Raw genomic sequence first — 24,114 nt, 5'->3', positions numbered from 1 at the left:
CAAGGAAAAGGGTGGCTAATTTGAAGAATCTCAAATATAAAATATATTTTGATTTGTTTAACATTCCATATGTGTTATTTTATAGTTTTGATGTCTTCACTATTATTCTACAATGTAGAAAATAGTAAAACTGAAGAAAAACCCTTGAATGAGTAGGTGTGTCCAAACTTTTGACTGGTACTGTATATCCTAGCCTACCTTTTTCAGGTAATACATTCAATGTAGTATTAGCCAAATCATTTATCTAATGAATGTTGGGTTATGCATAATACGCTTCTAACTTAAAGCCTCAGTGTCTTGCACAAGACGCACGCACCTGTGTTCCGCTGGCCTCACCTTAAAAAACGTTCCTTAGATCTTGGAGTCTCATGCAGGAAAAGCTAGACTAGAATAGCTTGCCGGACATTTTTTGTTGTTGCACTTTTTATACCAATAGACTAATCGAAGAGGGACGCTTGCTCTTATTTGCTTAAATGTTAAATATAGCAACCAATAGAACTCAGGGGTAGTTTGAAAGAAGAGCGAACGCGCGATGGCGGTAGACTATAGCAGTTATTTATTCAGACCCATAACCATTCAATCCTCGTGAAGAGAAGTGAAAGCCGTCTGCATCTAATTCTAGTCCTTTATTATTCAAGCATGTCTGTCACAAGCGTCGTTAAAGGTAGACCAAAACGCAGCGGGTATGTGAATGCTCATCTTCATATTTATTAAGAGTAATCAAAACACTAAAACAAAACAACGACAAAAAAACAGTCCTGTAAGGTACTATGACTATACATGGAAACAACCACCCACAAAACACAAGCTGAAAACCCCTACTTAAATATGGCCTCCAATTAGAGACAATGAAGAACAGCTGCCTCCAATTGAAGGACAAACCAAAACCCTGAACATAGAAATAGAACTAGAAATACAAACATAGAAATTCATGACATAGAATACTACCCAAAAATCCCAACAACACAAAACAAACACACCCCTGCCACGTCCTGACCATACTACAATAACAAAATGACCCCTTTACTGGTCAGGACGTGACAGTCAGACTAGGGACACGCACCTCATGGCTAGTGCGAGGAGCAGGACGTACTGGACTGGGCAGGCGCACTGGAGGCCTGATGCGTGGGGCTGGCTTTGGAGGCGCCAGACTAGGGACACGCACCTCATGGCTAGTGTGAGGAGCAGGAACAGGACGTACTGGACTGGGCAGGCGCACTGAAGGCCTGATGCGTGGGGCTGGCTTTGGAGGCGCCAGCCTAGTAACACGCACCTCAGGGCTAGTGCGGGAAGCAGGAACAGGGTACACTGGGTCCTGGAGACGCACTGGAGGTCTGGAGCATACAGCCTGCACAACCCTTCCTGGCTGAGTGCTCAACCTAGCCTATGCAACGCTGAGGAGCTTTCACCGATCGCACCGGCCTTTGAATGCGTCTGGGCAATACAGTGCGCATTTTCGCATAGCTCGGTGCTTTCTTGTTCCGTCGCTCCCCACAATAACCACGGAAAGTTGGCTCAGGACTCCGACCTGACTTAACCACACTACCCGTGTGCCCCCCAAAAAACATTTTTGGGGCTGCCTCTCGCACTTGCCACTCGTAATGGCGCCGTTCCGCCTTGGCTGCCTCCAGCTCCTCCTTAGGGCGCCGGTATTCCCCAGCCTGGTGCCATGGTTCTGCCCCATCCAGGATCTCCTCCCAGGTCCATGACTCCTTATAGCTCCTCTGCTGCTCCTTCCTCCGCTGCTTGGTCCTCTTTTGGAGGGTGGTTCTGTCACAAGCGTTGTTAAAGATAGACCAAAACGCAGCGGGTATGTGAATGGTCATCTTCTTATTTATTAAGAGGAAACAAAACACTGGACCAAAACAACGACGAAAAACAGTCCTGTAAGGTACTATGACTATACATGGAAACAACCACCCACAAAACACAAGCTGAAAATCCCTACTTAAATATGGCCTCCAATTAGAGGCAACGAAGAACAGCTGCCTCCAATTGAAGGCCAAACCAAAACCTTGAACACATAAATAGAACTAGAAATACAAACATAGAAATACATGACATAAAATACTACCCAAAAATCCCAACAACACAAAACAAACACACCCCTGCCACATCCTGAGCATACTACAATAACAAAATGACCCCTTTACTGGTCAGGACGTGATAATGTCATTGCAATGATGAAGACAACAAAACTTATTTCATTTAACTGAAGAAGAAATGAACGACTGAAGCAACAATAGAGAGAGAAAGAGGTAGGCAGGCTAATAACATTAGGGAAAATATTATGAAGCGCATATTATTATATGCGGCTGCTAATTATACAACTATAGGCCCTATTTCAAAATTAAAATACAATTTTTAGAGTAACTTTTACAACTTTGTTAAAGTAACTTTTTAGGCAGCATGTGCTGCACCAGAATCGCATGTTCTCTCAGCTTTATCATGGTTTTAAACAATGTGCGCAAATCCAGTCATATAATACAATACAGTACAGTAAGACAATACAGTACAGTGTTACAGTCCACACTCAAAAAGATCAGCCTACTGGAGCTTGTTTCATTTCTTTACCCAAGAGAGCATATAGCTAGCTACTTCTATATTGGGGAGGCAGGGTAGCTTAGTGGTTAGAGTGTTGGACTAGTAACCAAAAGGTTGCAAGTTCAAATCCCTGAGCTGATAAGGTACAAATTTGGTGTTCTGCCCCTGAACAGGCAGTTAACTCACTGTTCCTAGGCTGTCATTGAAAATAAGAATTTGTTCTTAACTGACTTACCTAGTTAAGTAATATAAGCTTTTCTGTCGTGCAAAATGCGCAGTAGCCTATATATCATATATGTATTGGATAATGACACAATCATTTGGGCTTTTTTGGGTTTGGGATTATAAAATTACTTTTTAATGTAGGGCTCATAAAATGTATTTACTGTATGGCTCATCAGGCTCAGGTAGCATCAGCCTTGAATTTTAGATCAAAGCTCTAATCTAATCCAGACATAGGCCTATTTATATGCTTTATAATGCTTTTAAATGACACTTCCGGGTTTTTTTTCGGGAAAGACCGGGTTATCCGGGAGAAAAGTGATTTATTCTCGGGATGGAACATTTCTAAAATAACGGTAAAATGTTCTTCCTTAGTGTCTGTACTGTATGTCTGTCATGCTATCTGCTATAAATTACTTTGCAGTGCATTGTTTGGTATAAATGTTCTGCTTCATCAATCAACATGTGACTCAGAAGAGCTGTTATCTTTCGCCATCATATTAGGTTGTTTTATCCCACTGGTAGATGGTGTTTCATGTGGTGCACTGGATCAGCATACAGAGGCTAATCCCAAGACATTTTACAAACTATTTTGTTTCTAAAAACACTATTGGTTCAGAGGTGGCCGGTTGACCTCAACTGATGCTATTGATTATTGCTTGCCCAGTTTGAGGGTTGTGTGTGGTGTTCAAGTCCATCTGTGTTACTTGTCGATTGTCTTTGCATCCGAATCACTTGAGTCGGGTTGTTACTTGTTCACACTCTCACAATATTCCCTCCCTCTTTCTCTCACCTCTTGCACTAACCTCATTGTTTTTCCACCTACCTGTGACTTCCACCTATTCCACCTACCTGTGACTCTCTTTTCTCAGTGCCCTTTCTGGAATCCCCAAAGTATGCTCTCAAAAGAGGAGAGAGTGCACGCACGCTCCCTCTCCTCATGGCTCACCCCTACCCCCTCCTGCGTGCTAACAGTGATAACAGCATGACCCTGCCTGACCCTATGGCCCTATCCAACAAGGCTGCTGGAGCCAATCCCATCCCTAGACAGGTACTGAGAGACACAGTATGCAGATGTAGTAGGAGATTGCAACTGTATGGTTTATTGCCCTTAGTTACTTTGGGATGTTAACCAATGAATTGTGAGTTTGGGTCTGTGTAAGTCTCAACACAATTCTATATTTCACCCTGCGTGTGTGTGTGTTCCCTCTTTGTCTAGGGTCGCAGGGCCTCTGTGGGTGTGAGGAGCTCCAGCAGTCCCAGGGCCCGTACCCGCTCCCCGTCGCGAGGAGGAGGGCAGAGCGACACAGAGGAGAGGCATCAAAGCAAACCACAGCGCGGCAGACAGGGGTGAGAACATATTGGAGGGAGAGACTGTAGATACTTAAATCTATTTATAAATAATGTGCATATCCAAAAAGTGATGTTTTTACATGCCTTTCGGTTGTATACAGCCAATGGGGCTGTTACCAGCTTTAAAGTTTCCAAAAATGTTGTTCTCATAGTGTAAACCACTGTCATGAGCCATTTCTTGTCCCTCTATCTCCACTACTGGTATCCCCAGGTGTTGTTCCATGATACACAAACTCTTCCTCTGTCTTTCCTCTTGCAGTGCGACATCAGCGGGTAGTGGCGGGTGGTCAGCTGGGGGTCAGATGAGGCATATGTACAGTGCGGTCCCAGGGCGAGTGTACATGGCCATGAGGGCCTACACTGCCCATGGAGAGAAAGAGCTCAGCATCAGCAAAGGAGACAAAGTCAAAGGTAAGAGAGATTCAGAGAGGAGTGGGTTTTTGGAGTGCCACTGTGTTGATTGTAAGGTTGTGATGCACCTCTCTCTCTCTCTCTCGCTCTCTCTCTCTCTCTCTCTCTCTCTCTCTCTCTCTCTCTCTCTCTCTCTCTCTCTCTCTCTCTCTCTCTCTCTCTCTCTCTCTCTCTCCTTCCTTCTCTCAGTGTTGAGTGTTGGAGAGGGGGGGTTCTGGGAGGGCACAGTGAAAGGTCGTACAGGCTGGTTCCCCTCAGATTGTGTGGAGGAGGTGGGTGCTCCCAGTAAGGACAATCGATCAGGTGAGACAACACCACCAACCTTATAGAAACCAAATACAATATGTGCTCAGACAAAGACACAATCCTCACTCGCATTGCATCAGCTCAGACAAACACCAACCAAAATCCCTCTACAGATGCTAACCCCGCATTTACTGAATGACTCATTTTATCTTCATTCAGTTGCCAACATTCTATTGACTGCAGGACATCCTCACAATGTTACATGCAGTAGGGCATGTATCACACCCACCCAGTAACATTAATAGCACACCACCACAACAACCAACTTGATCATTGTGTGTTTCAGAGATGATGCAGTGGAATACAAAGACACACTGAGTACACAAATAGTGGAACACAAAGACACAAAAAAACACATTAATATAAATGTAACACATTAACTTTTTTTGGTTCCAGAGACGCGCAGTGAGAAAGCCAAGAGGAAGCTGTTTCGTAATGTCACCATGGGAGCATATGATGGCGTGGATGGCCCCAGGTAAGACTGGACTTGATAGAAACTTGTCATCTGCTGGCCCTCAGGGACTAGACGTATCGATGAATGACCTCACGCAAAGTCATTTTTACCCCTGGGACACATGGCCACCATGGTCACCAAGTTCTAAGGGTGGAGCAATAGTGAAGTAATGAAGGAACAGAAGACAATGGGCTAGGGGAAATCACTAGCTAACTGTGCTAAGATTGAATACCCAGTACTAATCGTGCTCTGCAGCCCTTATGATTCTCAGTAGAACACATACAGTAAGATTAGACATGATTTACTTTAATGTTTTAGCTGTGTTTTGTCACTTGTGTAGGTGGACAGCTAGAATCGGCTAATTTGTTTGTGTTTCTGATGGGTGTGTTTCTGGGTTGAGAATTGGAGGAAAGTGTGTGTGTGTGTAGGGTGAAGCTGAAGTGATTGCTTGTTTATGCTATTGTTCAGCTGTATTAAGACCATGCTAGCGCTAAAAGCACTGAAGTCAACACGTCAGTTCAATTCTACTTCTTGTACATCTAGCAGACAAAGTTGCTTGACTTTTGCTAGTTCATCTGGCCAAAATCAAATCAAATCCAATTGTATTTGTCACATTTCACATTACAGTGAAATGCTTACTTACCAAGCCCTAACCAACAATGCAGTTTAAAAAATAAAATAAAAAAATACCTTAAAAAAAAGAAGAAGAAGAAATAAAAGTAACACATAATTAAAGAGCAGCAGAGGCAATGTGCGGGGGCACCGGTTAGTAATATGAGGTAATATGTACATGTAGGTAGAGTTATTAAAGTGACTATGCATAGATAGTAACAGAGAGTAGCAGCAGTGTAAAGGGGGGCAATACAAATAGTCTGGGTAGCCTTTTGATTAGATGTAATTGATTTGATTAAAAATAATGCCATAAATGTTGACGATGGATTCCTTCTCCTCCATTGCATCTGTCTAATCCGCTAGCGTCAAACTGCAGTCCAGCCCCAGACAGCTGCAGTTGTGGTGTGCATCATGAGTGCTAACAGTGGTGTGTGTGTGTGTGTGTGTGTGTGTGTGTGTGTGTGTGTGTGTGTGTGTGTGTGTGTGTGTGTGTGTGTGTGTGTGTGTGTGTGTGTGTGTGTGTGTGTGTGTGTGTGTGTGTGTGTGTGTGTGTGTCTCTACGCGTGTGTGAGCGTGCGGCACAACATCCTGATGATGAGTCTTGGGGATTTGGAGGTGATGAGCGTTCATTCGGTCAATCGGGAAGTGTGAGGAGGGACTCCACGCCCCCAGGGTTTTGGGCTTACAACGTGTAGCTGACATTAGCCATGTGCTAAGAAGCTCTTATTATCAGTCACAATGTCACTGAGCTTAATACAGGTTCACTGGTATTTGGCTATGTGAATAATGGCCAGTGACTCAGAATGACTCAGAATGACGTCTGTGTGAAGAGAGAGTGCATGTAGAAATGTGTGTAGTACAGTGGTGGTTATGTTGCCGATTTGTAATACAGTAGCATTTTGAACCGGATCCAGCTCCAGATGTACGGCTGCTGCTACCCACTGCATTTGTGTGTTTGGGAGAATGTCAATGAGAATTTTGAGTGGGTTTTGTTCGAATTTGAATGTTGCAAGTGCTGTTATGTGCATGTGTGTGTCTGTATTTGCAGATTAGGAAATCTCTCTGGAGTGGAAATCAGCTGTTTGTGAATCTGCCAGAAACCAGTCAGTGGATGTTCAAGTAAACACACCATCCCTGCTGCCTGCTACCCCACCCCCCCTTCCCCCACCTGCAAAAGCATCTCTTTTCTCTACCTCTTTTATGCTAAACCACCACTCTCTCTTTCCCTCCCCCTTCCCTTTTTCACATCCAGCGTTCTCTCACTCCTCTCTCTTGCGCTCTCTCTCCTTGTCGCAGAGAACCATCTCTGTAGCTTTCCCTTTCTTTCTTTCACTCTCCCTCCCTCCCTCCTCCTCCTCTCTCTCTCTACTCTCTCTCTCTCTTTCGCACTGTCTTAAGCATGCAGGGTGTAGATGTGCTAGGCCAGCGCTCGCTCTCTCCTCTCTCTCTTCTCATCTCTCTCTCCTCCTCTCCTCCACTCTCGCGGCTCTCTCTGGCTGTGCTCTCGCTGGTAGAGCGAGAGGCGGAGGGAGAGGAGGGGGTGGAGGAGAGGAGGGGGGAAATGGCAATGGGGGGATGCGGAGAGAGAGATCTGTCTCTCTCTCTCTCCCTCTCTTCTTCGTGGCCGTCACTGGGCCCCAGAAACAGGAGCGTGTGGTTCATTTACAGGTAGCCGCTGTTTCCTCATTCATTGCCTGGCTATGGATGTGAGGAGAGGACAATGGAGAGAGGGGAGAGGTAGATGCAACAGAGAGGCCGTGGATTTGAAAGGCGGATTAATAAGCTATGTATTGTGTGTGTGTGTGTGTGTGTGTGTGTGTGTGTGTGTGTGTGTGTGTGTGTGTGTGTGTGTGTGTGTGTGTGTGTGTGTGTGTGTGTGTGTGTGTGTGTGTGTGTGTGTGTGTGTGTGTGTGTGTGTGTGTGTGTGTGTGTGTGTGTGTGTTTGTTAAATCATCTTTTTCCAGTGTGTGTGTGAACATTTGCGTGTGACGGAAGTGGCTATTGAATGGAGGCTCTGACTGCAGCATGTTTATCTCTGTTACTCCCCTCTGATGTATTTCTGAGTGTAATCTGAGAGCACGCTGCAATGTCAGCTATATATTGCCATATCTCATAAATTGTGTGTTCCATCTGTGTTTGTACCATTAACATAGAGGATGATAATTGTTTTATAGAAAGGGCGAGAGTGGACACACTAAGTGGTTTGTTTGTGATTTCCTTCATGTGAGTGTGTAAGTGGGTGTGAGCGCAGTCACAGTGTGTGTCACTGTGGTTGAGTGTCGTTGTGAGAGTAGTTCATCTGTGTCGGTGTCCCTGGATTGTGTCTGCATGTATGTGTCATTGTGTCTCATGGTTTAATTGTATGTATGTAAATGTAGAAGATGAGTATGTAAGTATGTATGCCTACAATGCTGCTTATTCTGTACAATCCTGGAAGCTACAGAGGATGATTCAGAAATCAGGAGGGAGGGTACATGTAGGCTACTGTAAAACTGTAGGCTACTGTAATATGTGAGTGTATACTGTGACCACTGTGAGTGTCACACTGGCCAATGGTGAATTCATGTAACGTAGAAGCAGTCAATATGCACATATAACAGGAACGACGGGGGTTAAATGGTACAGATTTTTTCAAAGAACCACAGTGTCACACCTACACCTCTGTTGCCTTGGGGATAAAATGATACAAACCAGCCATTTGAGCACACTGCTACATGTAGATTTGTATCCTTTGAGAGGGAATGCACGATGGAGACGGGATGAGAGAAAAGGAATGAAGTGTGAACAGCAGATGGATGGAAGGCGGCTTTTTGCGTTGGCGTAACTTTGACAGTGTGGCGACACACAAGGGAAGGATGCAAGGGACAGTACAAACTGTAGACCTCAGTATGAGAAGTTAACAGTGGTTCCTTCAGCTTTGTAATGGATCCCATGTACTGCCTGCTCACACCAAGTTCAGCAACTCCCAGAAAAGCAAAGACTCTCATCCTCAGCCGTGTTGTACCTTGGTGGATTTGCACAGTCGATTGGAGGCCGCGTCAGTTTGAGTTTATCCGAGCATCTAATGCAGAAAAACGAAGCTCCGGAATAAAATACTGGGATTTCAACCTAATGGATTCAACCACAAGTCATACAGTGACCGAAGGGCCAGACATCCTAATGGAGTTGCAAAACAACATGAATTGAGATCGGCCAGCTGTGTAAAATTGAGACCTTTAAATGAATGGAGATGGAGACCCTGTTGTTGTATATGGCAGTTAAGTCTGAGGTTACAGTATGCACTGAGCTCGTAAAACAGTGTGAATTGAGACCCGGCCGGCTTTACAACGTGAATTGGAGACCCTGTTGTTGTATATGGCAGTTAAGTCTGAGGTTACAGTATGCACTGAGCTCGTAAACCAGTGTGAATTGAGACCCGGCAGGCTTTACAGCGTGAATTGGAGACACTGTTGTTGTAGTACAGTATATGGCTACTGTGGAGTGAGGCTCCTGTATTCACTGAGCTCTACATGAGGGAAAACCGCTGTAAGGCAGCCATAAATCTGACAAGCAACAGAAGTCCCAGACATGGCAATGGAGCAATGACCAACTCGTAACCCTGTGCCGTAAAACTAATCCTACCATATCATAACAAATGTCAACCATCGATGAAAAACAGCAAATGTCATTATGAGGAGCGATGACTAACTGCTACTCAAACATAGATCCCTACCTGTACATCATAGATCCCTACCTGAACATCATCAAATGGAGAAGTAGGATGAGAGGTAACCAAGTTAGCTAGTGCAGTGAAAGCTTGAAGAAAGCTAATGCAGTATTACAGGTGTGTTTATAAGTTCCCATTGACAATGAAGTGTCTATGCAGCGTTTTTTATGTACATTCTCACGTGCTTCCTGGTGCTAGTCAGCATTATGCTGGATTATGGAGAGGTCTCTCCAGTACACTCCTCCTCGCCCATCATGACACCGACTCTACCCTGGTTTGACAAGTGTCTTTGTATGGTGGTGCTCTTTGTATGACATGCCTCAAGCCCCCCCATCTTTTGGTGCAGTGTGATTTCATAATGTGATGCAGTATAGCTGTCTCCCAGATTCAGAAATGCTTTATTTGCATGACAATGAGGCTTTCTGTTACTAAAGAAGTCATATAGCTTGCTCTCTCTTGCTCGTTGCCCCCCCCTCCTCCCCTTCCTCCTTATTCTCTCTAAGTGACTACATCATTAAGGAGAAGACAGTGCTCCTGCAGAAGAAAGACAATGAGGGCTTTGGCTTTGTGCTTCGGGGAGCCAAAGGTGAGTGAGTGCCTCTCCTCCGAAATACCCCTGGGTGTCTCCTATCTCCAGCTTCCACAGTCCTCTACTCTTTTATATATTTAACTTTCACCTCTCGCATTTCCTCTTACCCATTTCTTCCATCCTATCTCCCTGCCTCCCCTTTAACACTATTTTATTACTTCTCTCCCTTATCCTCTTGTTCTTGACTTGTCTCTTTGCAGCCCAGACTCCTATAGAGGAGTTCACGCCGACCCCAGCATTCCCCGCGCTGCAGTACCTGGAGTCTGTGGATGAGGGCGGTGTGGCCTGGAGGGCTGGCCTAAGGATGGGGGACTTCCTTATTGAGGTATGGATCCCTGGAAAGAGTTTATGCAGGACTGGAAATCAACATGGGATCAACTTTTGTACTGACTATCAAATTGTAGATTTTTTTATTTGTTTTGAGTTTGAACTCAAACAGTGCAGTATGACAGTTTAGTCTTGTTGCCAGCCAGTGTTCTCTCTCTCTCTCTCTCTCTCTCTCTCTCTCTCCTCTCTCTCTCTCTCTCTCTCTCTGTGTGTGTAGGTCAATGGTCACAATGTCGTGAAGGTGGGCCACAGGCAGGTGGTCAACATGATCAGACAAGGTGGCAACACTCTGATGGTCAAGGTTGTCATGGTGGCCCGCAACCCGGAGATGGAGGAGACCAACCCCAGGAAGAAAGGTATACTTTTTAGTTTGTTCTGTGTAATTTATACAATTCATGTTTATAGCATAGTAGTAAACAGTAATTATTGTTTGCAATGAGTGTATGTTAATAACACACTAGTCAGAAAGTAAGTGCATGTTTGGTCCTTCTCCTTTGGCAGTCCCCCAGCAGGCTAAGAGGCTGACTCCTCCTGCCATTGCCCTGCGCTCCAAATCAATGACATTAGAGCTGGAAGACATGGGTAAGACAATTGAAGAAGGAGGGTTGGGAAGCATGAAAACCATGGAGAAAAGGAAAAGAAAAGGATTGTTCACATTCTGACCCATAGAAAAAAAATGATTGAAAAAGTCCATTAAATATTAAGTGAGTTGATGCAGAGAGCCTTGGGGATTTAACTGGTATAGGTAAGGAGTGTTTTTCTATTTACCAATGGCTTAATGAGGAGATAAATGTCCTCTTTCAAGTGAATGTATGGAAATTTGCTCTGTATGGGAAAGATGGAGAGTCGTTCACATTCTGGAAACGCTACGTTATGCAATGGCATATAACCTCTGCTCCATTTCTTCTTTTTCGGCTAAATCAAATGGATGACTAACAGTGGAGAAAGGTGGGAAAAGGTTGAGTTGTGTATCATCATTGTCATCATCAGTGTTAAAGTATGTACTGTATTCATTCATGTTATTTTGTGATATTACAGAGATGGCTATAATAGCAGTCTCGGTATACTGTCATAGCATAATATGATTACCTTCTTTTCTCTAATATGCTGCAGCTGCCTCTCCATGGAAAAAGAAAGCAGGTGAATATCTTGCTTATCATTACCTTCATCAGCCCTTAAGCCTGCATTCAAAATCAGTCTGCTCAGGTCCTATGAATACACTGCCTCTGCTTTTCAGAGTACGAGTCCTCCCAGGTGCCTGATAAGAAGAGGACAGTCTATCAAATGGCACTAAGTAAGATCTGACCCCTGTCCCCTTTTGTGTTTCAAGAGGCCATCTTCGCTTTTAATTGTCTTATGCTTTTGATCTCTCTCTCTCTCTCTCTCTCTCTCTCTCTCTCTCTCTCTCTCTCACACACACACACACACACACACACACTATCTCTCTCCCCCCATTTTTCCCTCTCTCTCACACATACATACGCGCAAACTCTCTCTCTGTCTGTCAGATAAACTGGATGAGATCCTGGCAGCAGCTCAGCACACGATTGCGTCAGACGGACAGGGGCAGCGGGGTCACGGGGGGAAAAGAGAACGAACCAAGAGCATCGCCCCCAATGAGGTACTGCATCATTCTCAGCATTGTTAGTGCCACTAACAATGTTAGCGCCACTAACGAAGGTATTTTTCTTAAAACTGCATTGTTAGTTAAGGGTTTGTAAGTAAGCATTTCACTGTAAGGTCTGCACCTGTTTTATTCGTCGCATGTGACAAATGCAATTTGATTTGATTTGATTTTAATAAATTACATTTTTGATGAGAGACTGTTGCAGAGGAGTGTAAATGCTTATTTTAGGCTGGATCATGTTGTATTGTATTGGTGTATGTTTTAATTCTGTAATGTATTGATTGTTGCTGCCTTCTTAGCCAGGTCTCCCTTGAAAAAGAGACTCTGGGTCTCAATGGGCTTTTCCTGGTTAAATAAAGGTTAAATAGAAAATATAAAAAAATACTCTACCATCAAATCAAATCAAATTTTATTGGTCACATAAACATGGTTAGCAGATGTTATTGCGAGTGTAGCGAAATGCTTGTGCTTCTAGTTCTGACAGTGCAGCAATATCTAACATGTAATCTAACAATTCCACAACTACCTAATACACACAAGTCTAAGTGAGGAATGGAATACGAATATATACATATAAATATGTGGATGAGCAATGACAGAGCGGCATAGGCAAGATGCAATAGATGGTATAAAATACAGTATATACATATGAGATGAGTAATGCAAGATATGTAAACATTATAAAGTGGCATTATTTAAAGTGACTAGTGACCCATTTATTAAAGTGGCCAATGATTTCAAGTTGGTATGTAGGCAGCAGCCTCTCTGTGTTAGTGATGGCTGTTTAACAGTCTGATGGCCTTGAGATAGAAGCTGTTTTTCAATCTCTCTGTCCCAGCTTTGATGCACCGGTACTGACCTCACCTTCTGGATGGTAGCGGGATGAACAGGTAGTGGCTCGGGGGGTTATTGTCCTTGAAGATCTTTTTGGCCTTCCTGTTACATCGGGTGTTGTAGGTGTCCTGGAGGGCAGGTAGTTTGCCCCCGTGATGCGTTGTACAGACCGCACCACCCTCTGGTGAGCCTTGCGGTTGTGGAGGCTGCAGTTGCCGTACCAGGCGGTGATACAGCCCGACAGGATGCTCTCAATTGTGTGTCTGTAAAAGTTTGTGAGGCTTTTAGGTGACAAGCCAAATTTCTTCAGCCTCCTGAGGTTGAAGAGGCGCTATTGCGCCTTCACCACACTGTCTGTGTGGGTGGACCATTTCAGTTTGTCCATCCATGTCGATCGGGGGGTGCTCCCTCTGCTGTTTCCTGAAGTCCACGATCATCTCCTTTGTTTTGTTGACATTGAGTGAGAGGTTGTTTTGCTACACCACACTCTGAGTGCCCTCACCTCCTCCCTGTAAGCTGTCTCGTCGATGTTGGTAGTCAAGCCTACTACTGTTGTGTCGTTTGCAAACTTGATGATTGATTTGGAGGCGTGCATGGCCACGCAGTCATGGGTGAATAGGGAGTACAGGAGGGGGCGTAGCACGCGCCCTTGTGGGGCCCCAGTGTTGAGGATCTGCGAAGTGATGTTGTTACCTACCTTCACCACCTGGGGGCGGCCAGTCAGGAAGTTCAGGACCCAATTGCACAGAGTGAGGTTGAGACCCAGGGCCTCAAGCTTAATGATGAGCTTGGAGGGTACTAATATGTTGAATTCTGAGCTATAGTCAATGAACAGCATTCCTACATAGGTATTCCTCTTGTCCAGATGGGATAGGGCAGTGTGCAGTGTTATGGCGATTGCATCGTCTGTGGACCTATTGGGGCGGTAAGCAAATTGAAGTGGGTCTAGGGTGACAGGTAAGGTGGAGGTGATATGATCCTTGACTAGCCTCTCGAAGCACTTCATGATGACAGAAGTGAGTGCTACAGGGCGATAGTAATTTAGTTCAGTTACCTTTGCCTTCTTGGGTACAGGAACAGTGGTGGCTATCTTGAAGCACGTAGGGACAGCAGACTGGGATACGGAGAGATTGAAACTGTCCGTAAACACACCAGCCAGCTGGTCTGCGGATGCTCTGAGGTCACGGCTAGAGATACCGTCTGGGCCGGCAGCCATGTGAGGGTTAACACCTTTAAATGTCTTACCCACTTCGGTCACAGAGAAGGAGAGCCCACAGTCCTCGGTAGCGGGCCACGTACCATGACTGTACTTGCAGGACCTACTGACCCTAAGGATCATACCCTCAATTCAGTGACTGTGTCTGCAATGCTGGATGTGAAATAGACCTCACAGCCTAGGATATTAACTTATTGTTTTCTCCATATTGCACTATATCACTTTTACTTTCAATGCAAGTGTAATGCGACGTCACTTTTTCCCGTTCTCCGCATCTCTCTGTGTGTCTTTCTTCTTTGTGTCTTGCAACACATTAAGCCAAGTCATGACCAGTTGGTCGGTGTAATGCCGCCTGGGTTTGGCTACAACCAGGGTCAGTATCCCCCCGGCCATCCGCATGGAGTAATGCTACGACAGAAATCTATTGGTAAGTCCTACCGATACAATTACTATGAAGGTTACTGTCAAAAAGCCACATTCTGACTGTTGTAAATGAACTTCGTTTTCCAACCAGATAGTCTGTGTAACTGTGTGCCTGTTTCAGGTGTGACGGAGGAGGAGAGGCAGGCCCTCCACACCCCGGCTATGAAACTGGCCCGTAGCCTGTCGGAGGACATCCCCCCTCCCCCCAGCACATCTGCCCCAGAACCCCCCTTGTCTGCTGGACCCCACACTGCTCGGAGGGGGGAGCAGTCTGCCCCCCAGCCACTGTCCTCCCAGGCCCACTACCAGGCCCTCTCCACCCAGCAACAAGCAGCGCACGATGCCCAGGCAGGTTGGGACAATCAACAGCACGGCATGACCACTACCCTCCAGAGAGGAGGAGGACAATACACAGGGGAGCCCACGGAGGGGACGAGGAGAGGCGGGGGCAAAATGGGGGCATTGAGGAGGGGCTACAGTAGTGCTACTCCACCTACAAGCGCAGCTCCCAAAACTCAACAGCAACCCCAGCAGCAACAGCAACAGCAGCCCCAGCAACAGCAAGTGGCGGCCCGGGAGAGGATCGGAGGGGCAAGCAGGGGCGGGGGAGTCAGGAAGGGCGGGAGGGGCCCTCTAGTGAAGCAGCCCACAGTGGAAGGCGGGCTCAGCAGGCACCACAGAGGGGGGCAAGGCCAGGGGGGTAAAATCTCAGGGGCCAAAGAGAAGAGCTCCATCCCCATCCCCACCATCATCGTCAAGGCTCCATCCACCAGCAGTGGCAGTGGCCGCAGCAGCCAGGGCAGCAGCATGGACGCCGAGCAACCGCCTCCCGACATAGACAACCCTACCTCCCCCCCTGCATCTCCCGACACCCCCACCACCCCCGGCCCACGCTCCACCATGGCCGCCTCACCATCCCAGCCCCCTGTCTCCTCCCCCATGACCCCTTCGACTGTCGCCCCCCAGCTGCCCCCTAACCTGGAGAACCTGGACTTCACCACCCAGTTCGAGGGGGCCTTCGTCGGGGCAGCGCGCCGTGACCGGGAACGTTTCCGTGACATGAGGAGGAAGAGTGCTTCCTTCTTCCTCTCCTCTGAAGAGGATGTCCAAGGGGAGGCGGGGGGAGGTGGAGGGGTATGGACCCAGCCCCTACAGGGGATAGGGATTGATGTCCCCAACCCCCGCCTCCGCCCCTCCAAGTCCATTGACGAGGGCATGTTCTCTAGGGACAATTACATCCACTATGCCAGCAGTATGCCCCCTGCCTTTGGGCTGCCTGAGTACCACTCCCCTGTGATGGGCCAGGATGGCCAGCCCAAGTCCGCTCCCTCCAACTACGGCCCAGGCTCTTCAGCCACCACCTTCATCCACCCTCTGACTGGGAAAGTCCTGGACCCCTCGTCCCCCCTGGGCCTGGCGCTGGCTGCACGAGAGAGGGCCCTCAAGGACGACCGGAGGACCCGACGGGAGGAGCGGCACTTTGGCCGGCAGATGTCCAGCGTGGGGGTGTTCCCTACATCTCTACCATCTCCCACGCCATCCCTGTTCTCCACATCCACCACCACCACCTCACACGCCTCCCTAAACCGCCCACAGTCACCCAGGATATTACGCTTGGGAGGGGGAGGAGAGAGAGTGGAGAGGGACCAGGCGGCTGGAGCCAGAGAGGGCCTCAGAGTTCGCTTTTCAGAGGACAGAACCAATCAGTACCAGACCCAATATTACCAACAGAGTTCTAGAGACAGGGAGCCACCTGGCCCGCCCATGCAGCCGCCCGGCCTGCCGCCTCAGCCTGCACCCCGCAGACCCTCGTTCCTGCAGATGGAGAGCAGTGCAAACGCTAGCTACATCCCCCAGTACACCCTCACCGCAGCCCCAGCACACCCACATGAAGGTGGGGGAGAGGGAGGAGTTGGAGGGGGACTGGGGCTCATGGTTCTTCCCCCGCCTGCACCCTCGATCGATTTGGATGATGAGTTTGTCTTTGTTGACCCCCTGCCCCCTCCCTTGCAGTTCGCCAACGGCCAAGGCCAGCGAGAAATGCAGACGGGATACCCTCAACAGCATCAACACTCAGCTCAACACGTCTCTTCCGCCATGCCACCCCCACCGCCCCCCCTCCCCTCTCCTAAAGTACCTCCACCAGGAGGCTTCCCCTCCAACGCCCCCCTCCCCTCCCCCCAGGCCGGGGACTCTGCCGCCTCCAGCCTCACATCCTACGACAGCGAGGTGGCCAACCTCACCCAGTCAGGTCTATCTCCCTCCCTCCCCTCGCCCCAGATATTCCCCCCTTCCTCCACCACTACAGCCGCATCCATTTTACCTGCAACCGCACCCGCACTCCACAGACCCCAGCCCATGTCACATACACACCCCTTCTTCAGTGACCCCACCCTACCAGTTAACCCCGCTAATATGGGTTCCCCTGCTCCCCAAATGACCTTAGCACGGTACCGCGGCCCAGCCACCCTCACTACAACTATGACCTACGCCACAACAATGACCATGACCGCCGCCGCCACTGCTACCACAGCCTCTGCGGTGTCGTCAGACTACAACGTGTCTCTGAAAGCCCCCAGAACCGCCATCAACACTGCAGGCAAGGCAGGAGACCACCACCCCTCCATGATGAAGACTGGAGACTGGCAGACAGAGACGGTGGTGGACTCTGGGATCGAGGAGCTGGACAGCCACAGCAGCGGCGACCAGCACCTGGAAATATTGGGAGTGAGTGAACTGACGGGTGAGAGAGGAGGAGGAGTGGAAGGGGACGGATGGGGTGGCGAGCACTCAGATCCTTATATGACATACTCAGGCGGGCAAGCATTTGAAGCACACCACGCCAAACACACGACCAAACCCACCGTGTATCCAAAGACGATGCAGTACAAAGAGGGCGGTATCAAGGACACAAGGGAAGCGTTGCGTCGACAGGTGAGCACCAACCCGCCCTATCAGAGCACCCCACCACACCCCCAGAGACAGGCTAACCCAGAGGAGGAGGCCAGGAGAGGAGAGGGAGGAGCAGCGGACGAGAGGAAACAACGTAGACAGAGTCGACCCAAGATGGAGGACGGCTTCGGTTCCACCCTGGCTGCCTGTCTGGAGCGGCCCAACACCCTGGAGCCAAGGGGGTCAACCGAGGGGGTCAACCCGGGACAGGGCCTGGAGCGAGGAGAGGCCCAGAGGGACGGGATGTCTATTGAGGGGCGAAGGCTGCACTCGCCGCTCTCGGGGGTGAAGGCCAGCATCATCAACGAGCTGAGCTCCAAGCTGCAGCAGATGAGCAATAAGAGCACAGACGACTGGGGTCAGTCTGAGATGCGAGGTCAGAGCCCCATTAGTCTGAGGTCGCCCACAAAGCACAGGTGAGGCTGCTGAGGTTTAGTCAATTCGAACTGTTTCACTAAGTGTCTCCACGGCATTGTGTACTGAGCACAGTAACCCCTTTTACTTTTCTTATCTTTCAGATATTCTGGGGATTTCTCCGCCTCGTTTCAGAGCCCCCCCACAGCCCGCTCCACTTCCCCCTTACCCACCTCCTCCCCGCAGCATCACCCGCCAATCCTCACCCCCAATCTAACCGCCACCCCCTCCGGCTCGCCCTCCCACCAGCCCACGCTGCAGCCCAACTGGACCCGCTCCCCCTCTCCCCAGATACCCACTTCCCCCTCTCACTTCTCCCACCCTCCTCTCTCCCCCACCTACTCACCCTATCCCACGTCACCCAAACATCGCACTAAGTATCGTGGAGCCAAGATTTTTGACTTCCAGTGTACCCCTGGTCCAGAGCTGAGGTCGTCTGTGTCCCGCCGGCGCGCCCCCAGCCCCCTCATATACTCCACAGACTGCCCCAGCCCCGCCCCTCCCAGACCCTCCTCCCTCCCCATCCTCCCCAGCACCCATATCTACAACACCCCCTTTGATTTCCTCAATCCCCTCACCCCTTCATCCCCAGGCCACACCCTAGGAGATGCTTACAACCCCTCCACCCCGCCTCTCTTCCCCACATCCCCACAACCTCCCAGTGCCCTCCTGGTCTCCCGCTCCCTTTCACCCACCCAGTTCCTCTCCGGCGCCTCCTCGCCCTCCATGCACCTGCCCCCCTCTCCGTCCTGCCTCAGCTACCCCCACCACACCCCTCCTCCCCCAGCCAAACCCTTTACCATCAAGCCCCTGTCCTACTGGACTAAGTGGGACGTGGCCGACTGGCTGGCCTACCTAAACCTGGGGGAGCACCGGGAGCGCTTTCTGGACAACGAGATTGACGGCTCCCACCTGCCCTCCCTCACCAAGGACGACTTCCTGGACCTGGGGGTGACGCGCGTCGGCCACCGCATGAACATCGAAAGAGCGCTGAAGACACTAACTGACAGGTGAGGAAGGAGCGGCATGGACAGAGTCAACGCACAGACAGAGGCTACATGTCAGCCATGTGGCGAGTGGAAATAAAGAGATAGAAAAAGAAGGAACAGATGGAGAAGGAAAGACAAGTGCCTCTTTCCTTCCCTGCAAGCCAGATGATTCCATCCCCTTCCCTTTTAGTCATAAAGCATTTTTCCTTTGTTCATTTGATAAGTTATTCCATCTCTCTCTCTCTCGCTCTCTCTCTCTCTCATATTTAATTTACTACATTCACTCATTCATTTTCCATTCATTCTTATTTCTGGATTTACCCTCCTCCCTCTTTCCTCAGGCTCTTCTCTCCCATGCATGAGCCTAGCCCCTCCCCTGTGCCACAGACTGAGAGAGTGAAAGATGAGGTGACTCAGAGCTCAGAGAAAGACAGAGAAACAAACTGACTGAGATGAAAGCTAAAGAAGAGCATCGGACACAAACAGACTGAGTTGGACCTCAGACGGGAAGCGATCGTGATGGACAAGGCTTAATCACGCCAAGAGAGATTTGGTATGAGTGGAATACAATTGTTTGGAATCTTTCTTGAGATGAACATTGATTGTACGTGTTGGTCAAAAGAGGGTAGAAACACTTACGACACACAATCATGTCTAAAACTATACAATTTACACACACTGTACAACTACTGATGAATAGGCTTTTAATTAACACATGGACACACACATATTTGACTGGTGATTCTCACACTCCATTTGCTGCCTGAGTTACAGTAAAAGGAGAAATGCTAACAAGAATCTTGAGATTGGAATGCTGCTACCCATACAGAGAGGGTAAGCCCATGGATATACTAAAGGTGGTGGTGAAGTTCCTCTAATAAACAGTAAGGGCCATATTCTAACTTGTCCTGAGATTCATGCGCAAACTTTGACTTTACGCGTATTACATCATGGGATTGGAAGCTATGGTTGGAATGTATAAACTCCAGAATATGGTCCTAAAATGGAAAGGTACATGAATTGGTTTTGTACCAAGTGCTGATTGCAATCATTCATTTCAAATAGGTCAGGGTGTTATTGATATTTAATCATTCAAATGTGTGTTTAATGACAAATATTCTACAAATATACAAAACATATAGTCATAAAATGACATCATTATTATCATGGTTATTATCTTTACAAAGGCTGGCTGGAGTATGTCAGAGAGGGGCAAAGGAGAGTAAAATATGGGTTTGTTTTTCCCTGAGACATGGCTATAAGGTGTCCACAGCTATGTTTCAGAGTTTGCTATGAACTCATGTCATTTTACACTACACAGCTACTTGTCATTCATTCATGATGTTGATGTTTACGAGCATAGCACATGTCCAGGGATGTGAGTGTCTTTTATCCCATCTTCACTCACACACAGGTGCAACAATCAAAAAGGGCTTATACTGTGCGTCTGTCAGTCTTTATGGTGTCCGGCTATCTTGGCCTTTTTCCTCTGAGTGTTGGTCTGTGTATGACGATCTGTTTGTCAGCCTGCCTTGTTACCCATGATCCTTTACCCACCCTCTGCCCTTCTCTTATGCCTTCTCCACAACTCAACGGCAGTTTTCAAAAAATTTGAAAACGTAGAGATGTATATTTTGCACCAGTTGACAATCCTAACTTTGCCCTATTTCATAAACTTCTCTTCGAAATCTGAAAACTTTTTCATATCCACATATTTCTGAAAAAGACACACACACACACACACACACACACACACACACACACACACACACACACACACACACACACACACACACACACACACACACACACACACACACACACACACACACACAGGCTCTTTTAGATACCTATTTGCTATTGCCTTCGGTGAAATGTATTGTAAGGTGAGGAATACACAAAAACTTTGTACACATAATTTATAGGTGTATATCAGTGATGGGCAACTTTGATGGGGGTGGGGGCCACAAAATCTGAACTCATCATGAGGGGCTGCAGTGGCTTACGGGTCTGCGTACCCACATCCATACCTACACATGCAGTCAGAGCTAGCCCTAGCCTTTTCGGGACCTAAGTGACAAGTTTGCTGTAATTCTACACATTCGGCCATGGGGTGGAGAGAAAATGTAGCAATTGTATAACACATTTCATGCAATTCTACTCATTTTGCCATAGGGTTGAAAGAAATGTTTGCAGTTTTTACTATAATATCTGCGTGAGAGTAACTAAGAAAATCAATAGAAAATCAGTAATTCAAACATCATTACCACAAGTTTAGATATCTGGCTGGACTAACTTACCAATCTAAAACAATTTAGCTGACATGGGCTAATTGAGTGACTGTCAGTGACTGACCTAACAAGAGCAAAACCCTAACTCAGTCCCCCCCAATTCTTTTCTTTTTTTTAGATATATACAGTGCCAGACAAAAGTTTGGACACACCTACTCATTCATGGGTTTTTCTTCTTTAAAAAAAAAACTATTTTCTACATTGTAGAATTATAGTGAAGACATCAAATGTAAACCAATAACGCATATGGAATAATGTAGTAACCAAAAAAGTGTTAAACAAATCAAAATATATTTTAGATTTTAGATTCTTCAAAGTAGCCACCCTTTGCCTTGATGACAGTTCTGCACAGTCTTGGAATTCTCTCAACCCGCTTCACCTGGTATGCTTTTCCAACAGTCTTTAACCTCTTAGGGCTAGGGGGCAGTATTTACACGGCCGGATAAAAAACGTACCCGATTTAATCTGGTTACTACTCCTACCCAGTAACTAGAATATGCATATACTTATTAGATATGGATAGAAAACACCCTAAAGTTTCTAAAACTGTTTGAATGGTGTCTGTGGTTTTCTTTGACAACTCTTTCCAAAACAAAGGATCTCTGCGGTAACGTGACACTTCCCACGGCTCCCATAGGCTCTCAGAGCCCGGGAAAAAGCTGAATGTCGTCATTCCAGCCCCAGGCTGAAACACATTATCGCCTTTGTCAAGTGGCCGATCAGGGGACAGTGGGCTTAGGCGCGTGCACTGGTCGACCCCGTCTTTCTTTTTTTTCCTCTATTTATCGAAACGCAGATTCCCGGTCGGAATATTATCGCTTTTTTACGAGATAAATTGCATAAAAATTGATTTTAAACAGCGGTTGACATGCTTCGAAGTACGGTAATGTAATAATTAGAATTTTTTGGTCACGAAATGCGCCATGCTCGTAACCCTGATTTACCATTTCAGATAGTTTCTTGAACGCACGAACAAAACGCCGCTGTTTGGATATAACGATGGATTATTTGGGACCAAACCAACATTTGTTATTGAAGTAGAAGTCCTGGGAGTGCATTCTGACGAAGAACATCAAAGGTAATCAAACTTTTGTAATAGTAAATCTGATTTTGGTGAAGGCTAAACTTGCTGGGTGTCTAAATAGCTAGCCCGTGATGGCTGGGCTATGTACTTAGAATATTGCAAAATGTGCTTTCACCAAAAAGCTATTTTAAAATCGGACATATCGAGTGCATAGAGGAGTTCTGTATCTATAATTCTTTAAATAATTGTTATGCTTTTTGTGAACGTTTATCGTGAGTAATTTAGTAAATTGTTAGTAAATTCCCCGGAAGTTTGCGGGGGGTATGCTAGTTCTGAACGTCACATGCTAATGTAAAAAGCTGGTTTTTGATATAAATATGAACTTGATTGAACAAAACATGCATGTATTGTATAACATAATGTCCTAGGGTTGTCATCTGATGAAGATCATCAAAGGTTAGTGCTACATTTAGCTGTGGTTTGGGTTTATGTGACATTATATGCTAGCTTGAAAAATGGGTGTCTGATTATTTTTGGCTGGGTACTCTGCTGACATAATCTAATGTTTTGCTTTCGTTGTAAAGCCTTTTTGAAATCGGACAGTGTGGTTAGATTAACAAGAGTCTTGTCTTTAAATAGCTGTAAAATAGTCATATGTTTGAGAAATTGAAGTAATAGCATTTCTAAGGTATTTGAAAATCGCGCCACAGGATTCAACTGGCTGTTACGTAGGTGGGACGATTTGGTGCCACCTAGCCCAGAGAGGTTAAGGAGTTCCCACATATGCTGAGCACTTGTTGGCTGCTTTTCCTTCACTATGCGGTCCAACTCATCCCAAACCATCTCAATTGGGTTGAGGTTGGGTGATTGTGGTCAGGTTATCTGATGCAGCACTCCATCACTCTCCTTCTTAGTCAAATAGTTAATTGTCCTGTTGAAAAACAAATGATTGTCCCACTAAGCGCAAACCAGATGGAATGGTGTATCGCTGTAGAATGCTTTGGTAGCCATGCTGGTTAAGTGTGCCTTGAATTCTAAACAAATCATTGACAGTGTCACCAGCAAAGCACCCCCACACCATTACACCTCCTCTTCCATGCTTCATGGTGGGAACAACACATGTGGAGATCATCCGTTCAACTACTCTGCATCTCACAAAGACACCCCGGTTGGAACCAAAAATCTAAAATTTTGGACCAAAGCACAGATTTCCAAAGGTCTAATGTCCATTGCTCGTTTCTTGTCCCAAGCAAGTCTCTTCTTCTTATTGGTGTCCTTTAGTAGTGGTTTCTTTGCAGCAATTCGACCATGAAGGCCTGATTCACACAGTCTCCGCTGAACAGTTGATGTTGAGATGTGTCTGTTACTTGAACTCTGTGAAGCATTTATTTGGGCTGCAATTTCTGAGGCTGGTAACTCTAATGAACTTACCTTCTGCAGCAGAGGTAACTCTGGGTCTTCCTTTCCTGTGGCGGTCCTCATGAGAGCCAGTTTCATCATAGCGCTTGATGGTTTTGCGACTGCACTTGAAGAAACTTTCAAAGTTCTTCAAATGTTCCGGATTGACTGACCTTCATGTCTTAAAGTAATGATGGACAATCGTTTCTCTTTGCTTATTTGAGCTGTTCTTGCCATCATATGGACTTGATATTTTACCAAATAGGGCTGTCTTCTGTATACCACCCCTACCTTGTCACAACACAACTGAATGGCTCAAACACGTTAAGAAGGAAAGAAATTCCACAAATTAACTTTTAGCAAGGCACACCTGTTAATTGAAATGCATTCCAGGTGACTATCTCCTGAAGCTGGTTGAGAGA

The 24,114-nt window shown here is 46.9% G+C and overlaps 1 protein-coding gene across 1 annotated transcript in view; it reads left to right on the top strand.

The window, feature by feature from the left end:
- LOC106578272 (SH3 and multiple ankyrin repeat domains protein 1) overlaps positions 1–19,873 on the top strand; it is a 50,003-nt gene extending 30,130 nt beyond the window's left edge. Inside the window, exons 10-23 of the mRNA XM_082966034.1 lie at positions 3,639–3,817; positions 3,986–4,116; positions 4,379–4,530; positions 4,720–4,833; positions 5,233–5,311; positions 10,043–10,194; positions 10,398–10,522; positions 10,742–10,880; positions 11,026–11,106; positions 11,762–11,818; positions 12,033–12,145; positions 14,370–14,628; positions 14,746–17,992; positions 18,095–19,873. Coding sequence (XP_082822160.1) covers positions 3,639–3,817; positions 3,986–4,116; positions 4,379–4,530; positions 4,720–4,833; positions 5,233–5,311; positions 10,043–10,194; positions 10,398–10,522; positions 10,742–10,880; positions 11,026–11,106; positions 11,762–11,818; positions 12,033–12,145; positions 14,370–14,628; positions 14,746–17,992; positions 18,095–19,004 — 5,738 coding nt within the window. The 3' untranslated portion in view covers positions 19,005–19,873. The remainder of the gene's footprint in view (positions 1–3,638; positions 3,818–3,985; positions 4,117–4,378; positions 4,531–4,719; positions 4,834–5,232; positions 5,312–10,042; positions 10,195–10,397; positions 10,523–10,741; positions 10,881–11,025; positions 11,107–11,761; positions 11,819–12,032; positions 12,146–14,369; positions 14,629–14,745; positions 17,993–18,094) is intronic.
- The last annotated feature ends 4,241 nt before the right edge of the window (positions 19,874–24,114 follow it).

Source organism: Salmo salar, chromosome 19 (assembly GCF_965601325.2).
Source record: "Salmo salar chromosome 19, fSalSal1, whole genome shotgun sequence".
Taxonomy (NCBI): Eukaryota; Metazoa; Chordata; class Actinopteri; order Salmoniformes; family Salmonidae; genus Salmo; species Salmo salar.
Note: the sequence above shows the minus strand (reverse complement) of the source record. Positions and strands in the feature narration are given on the sequence as shown.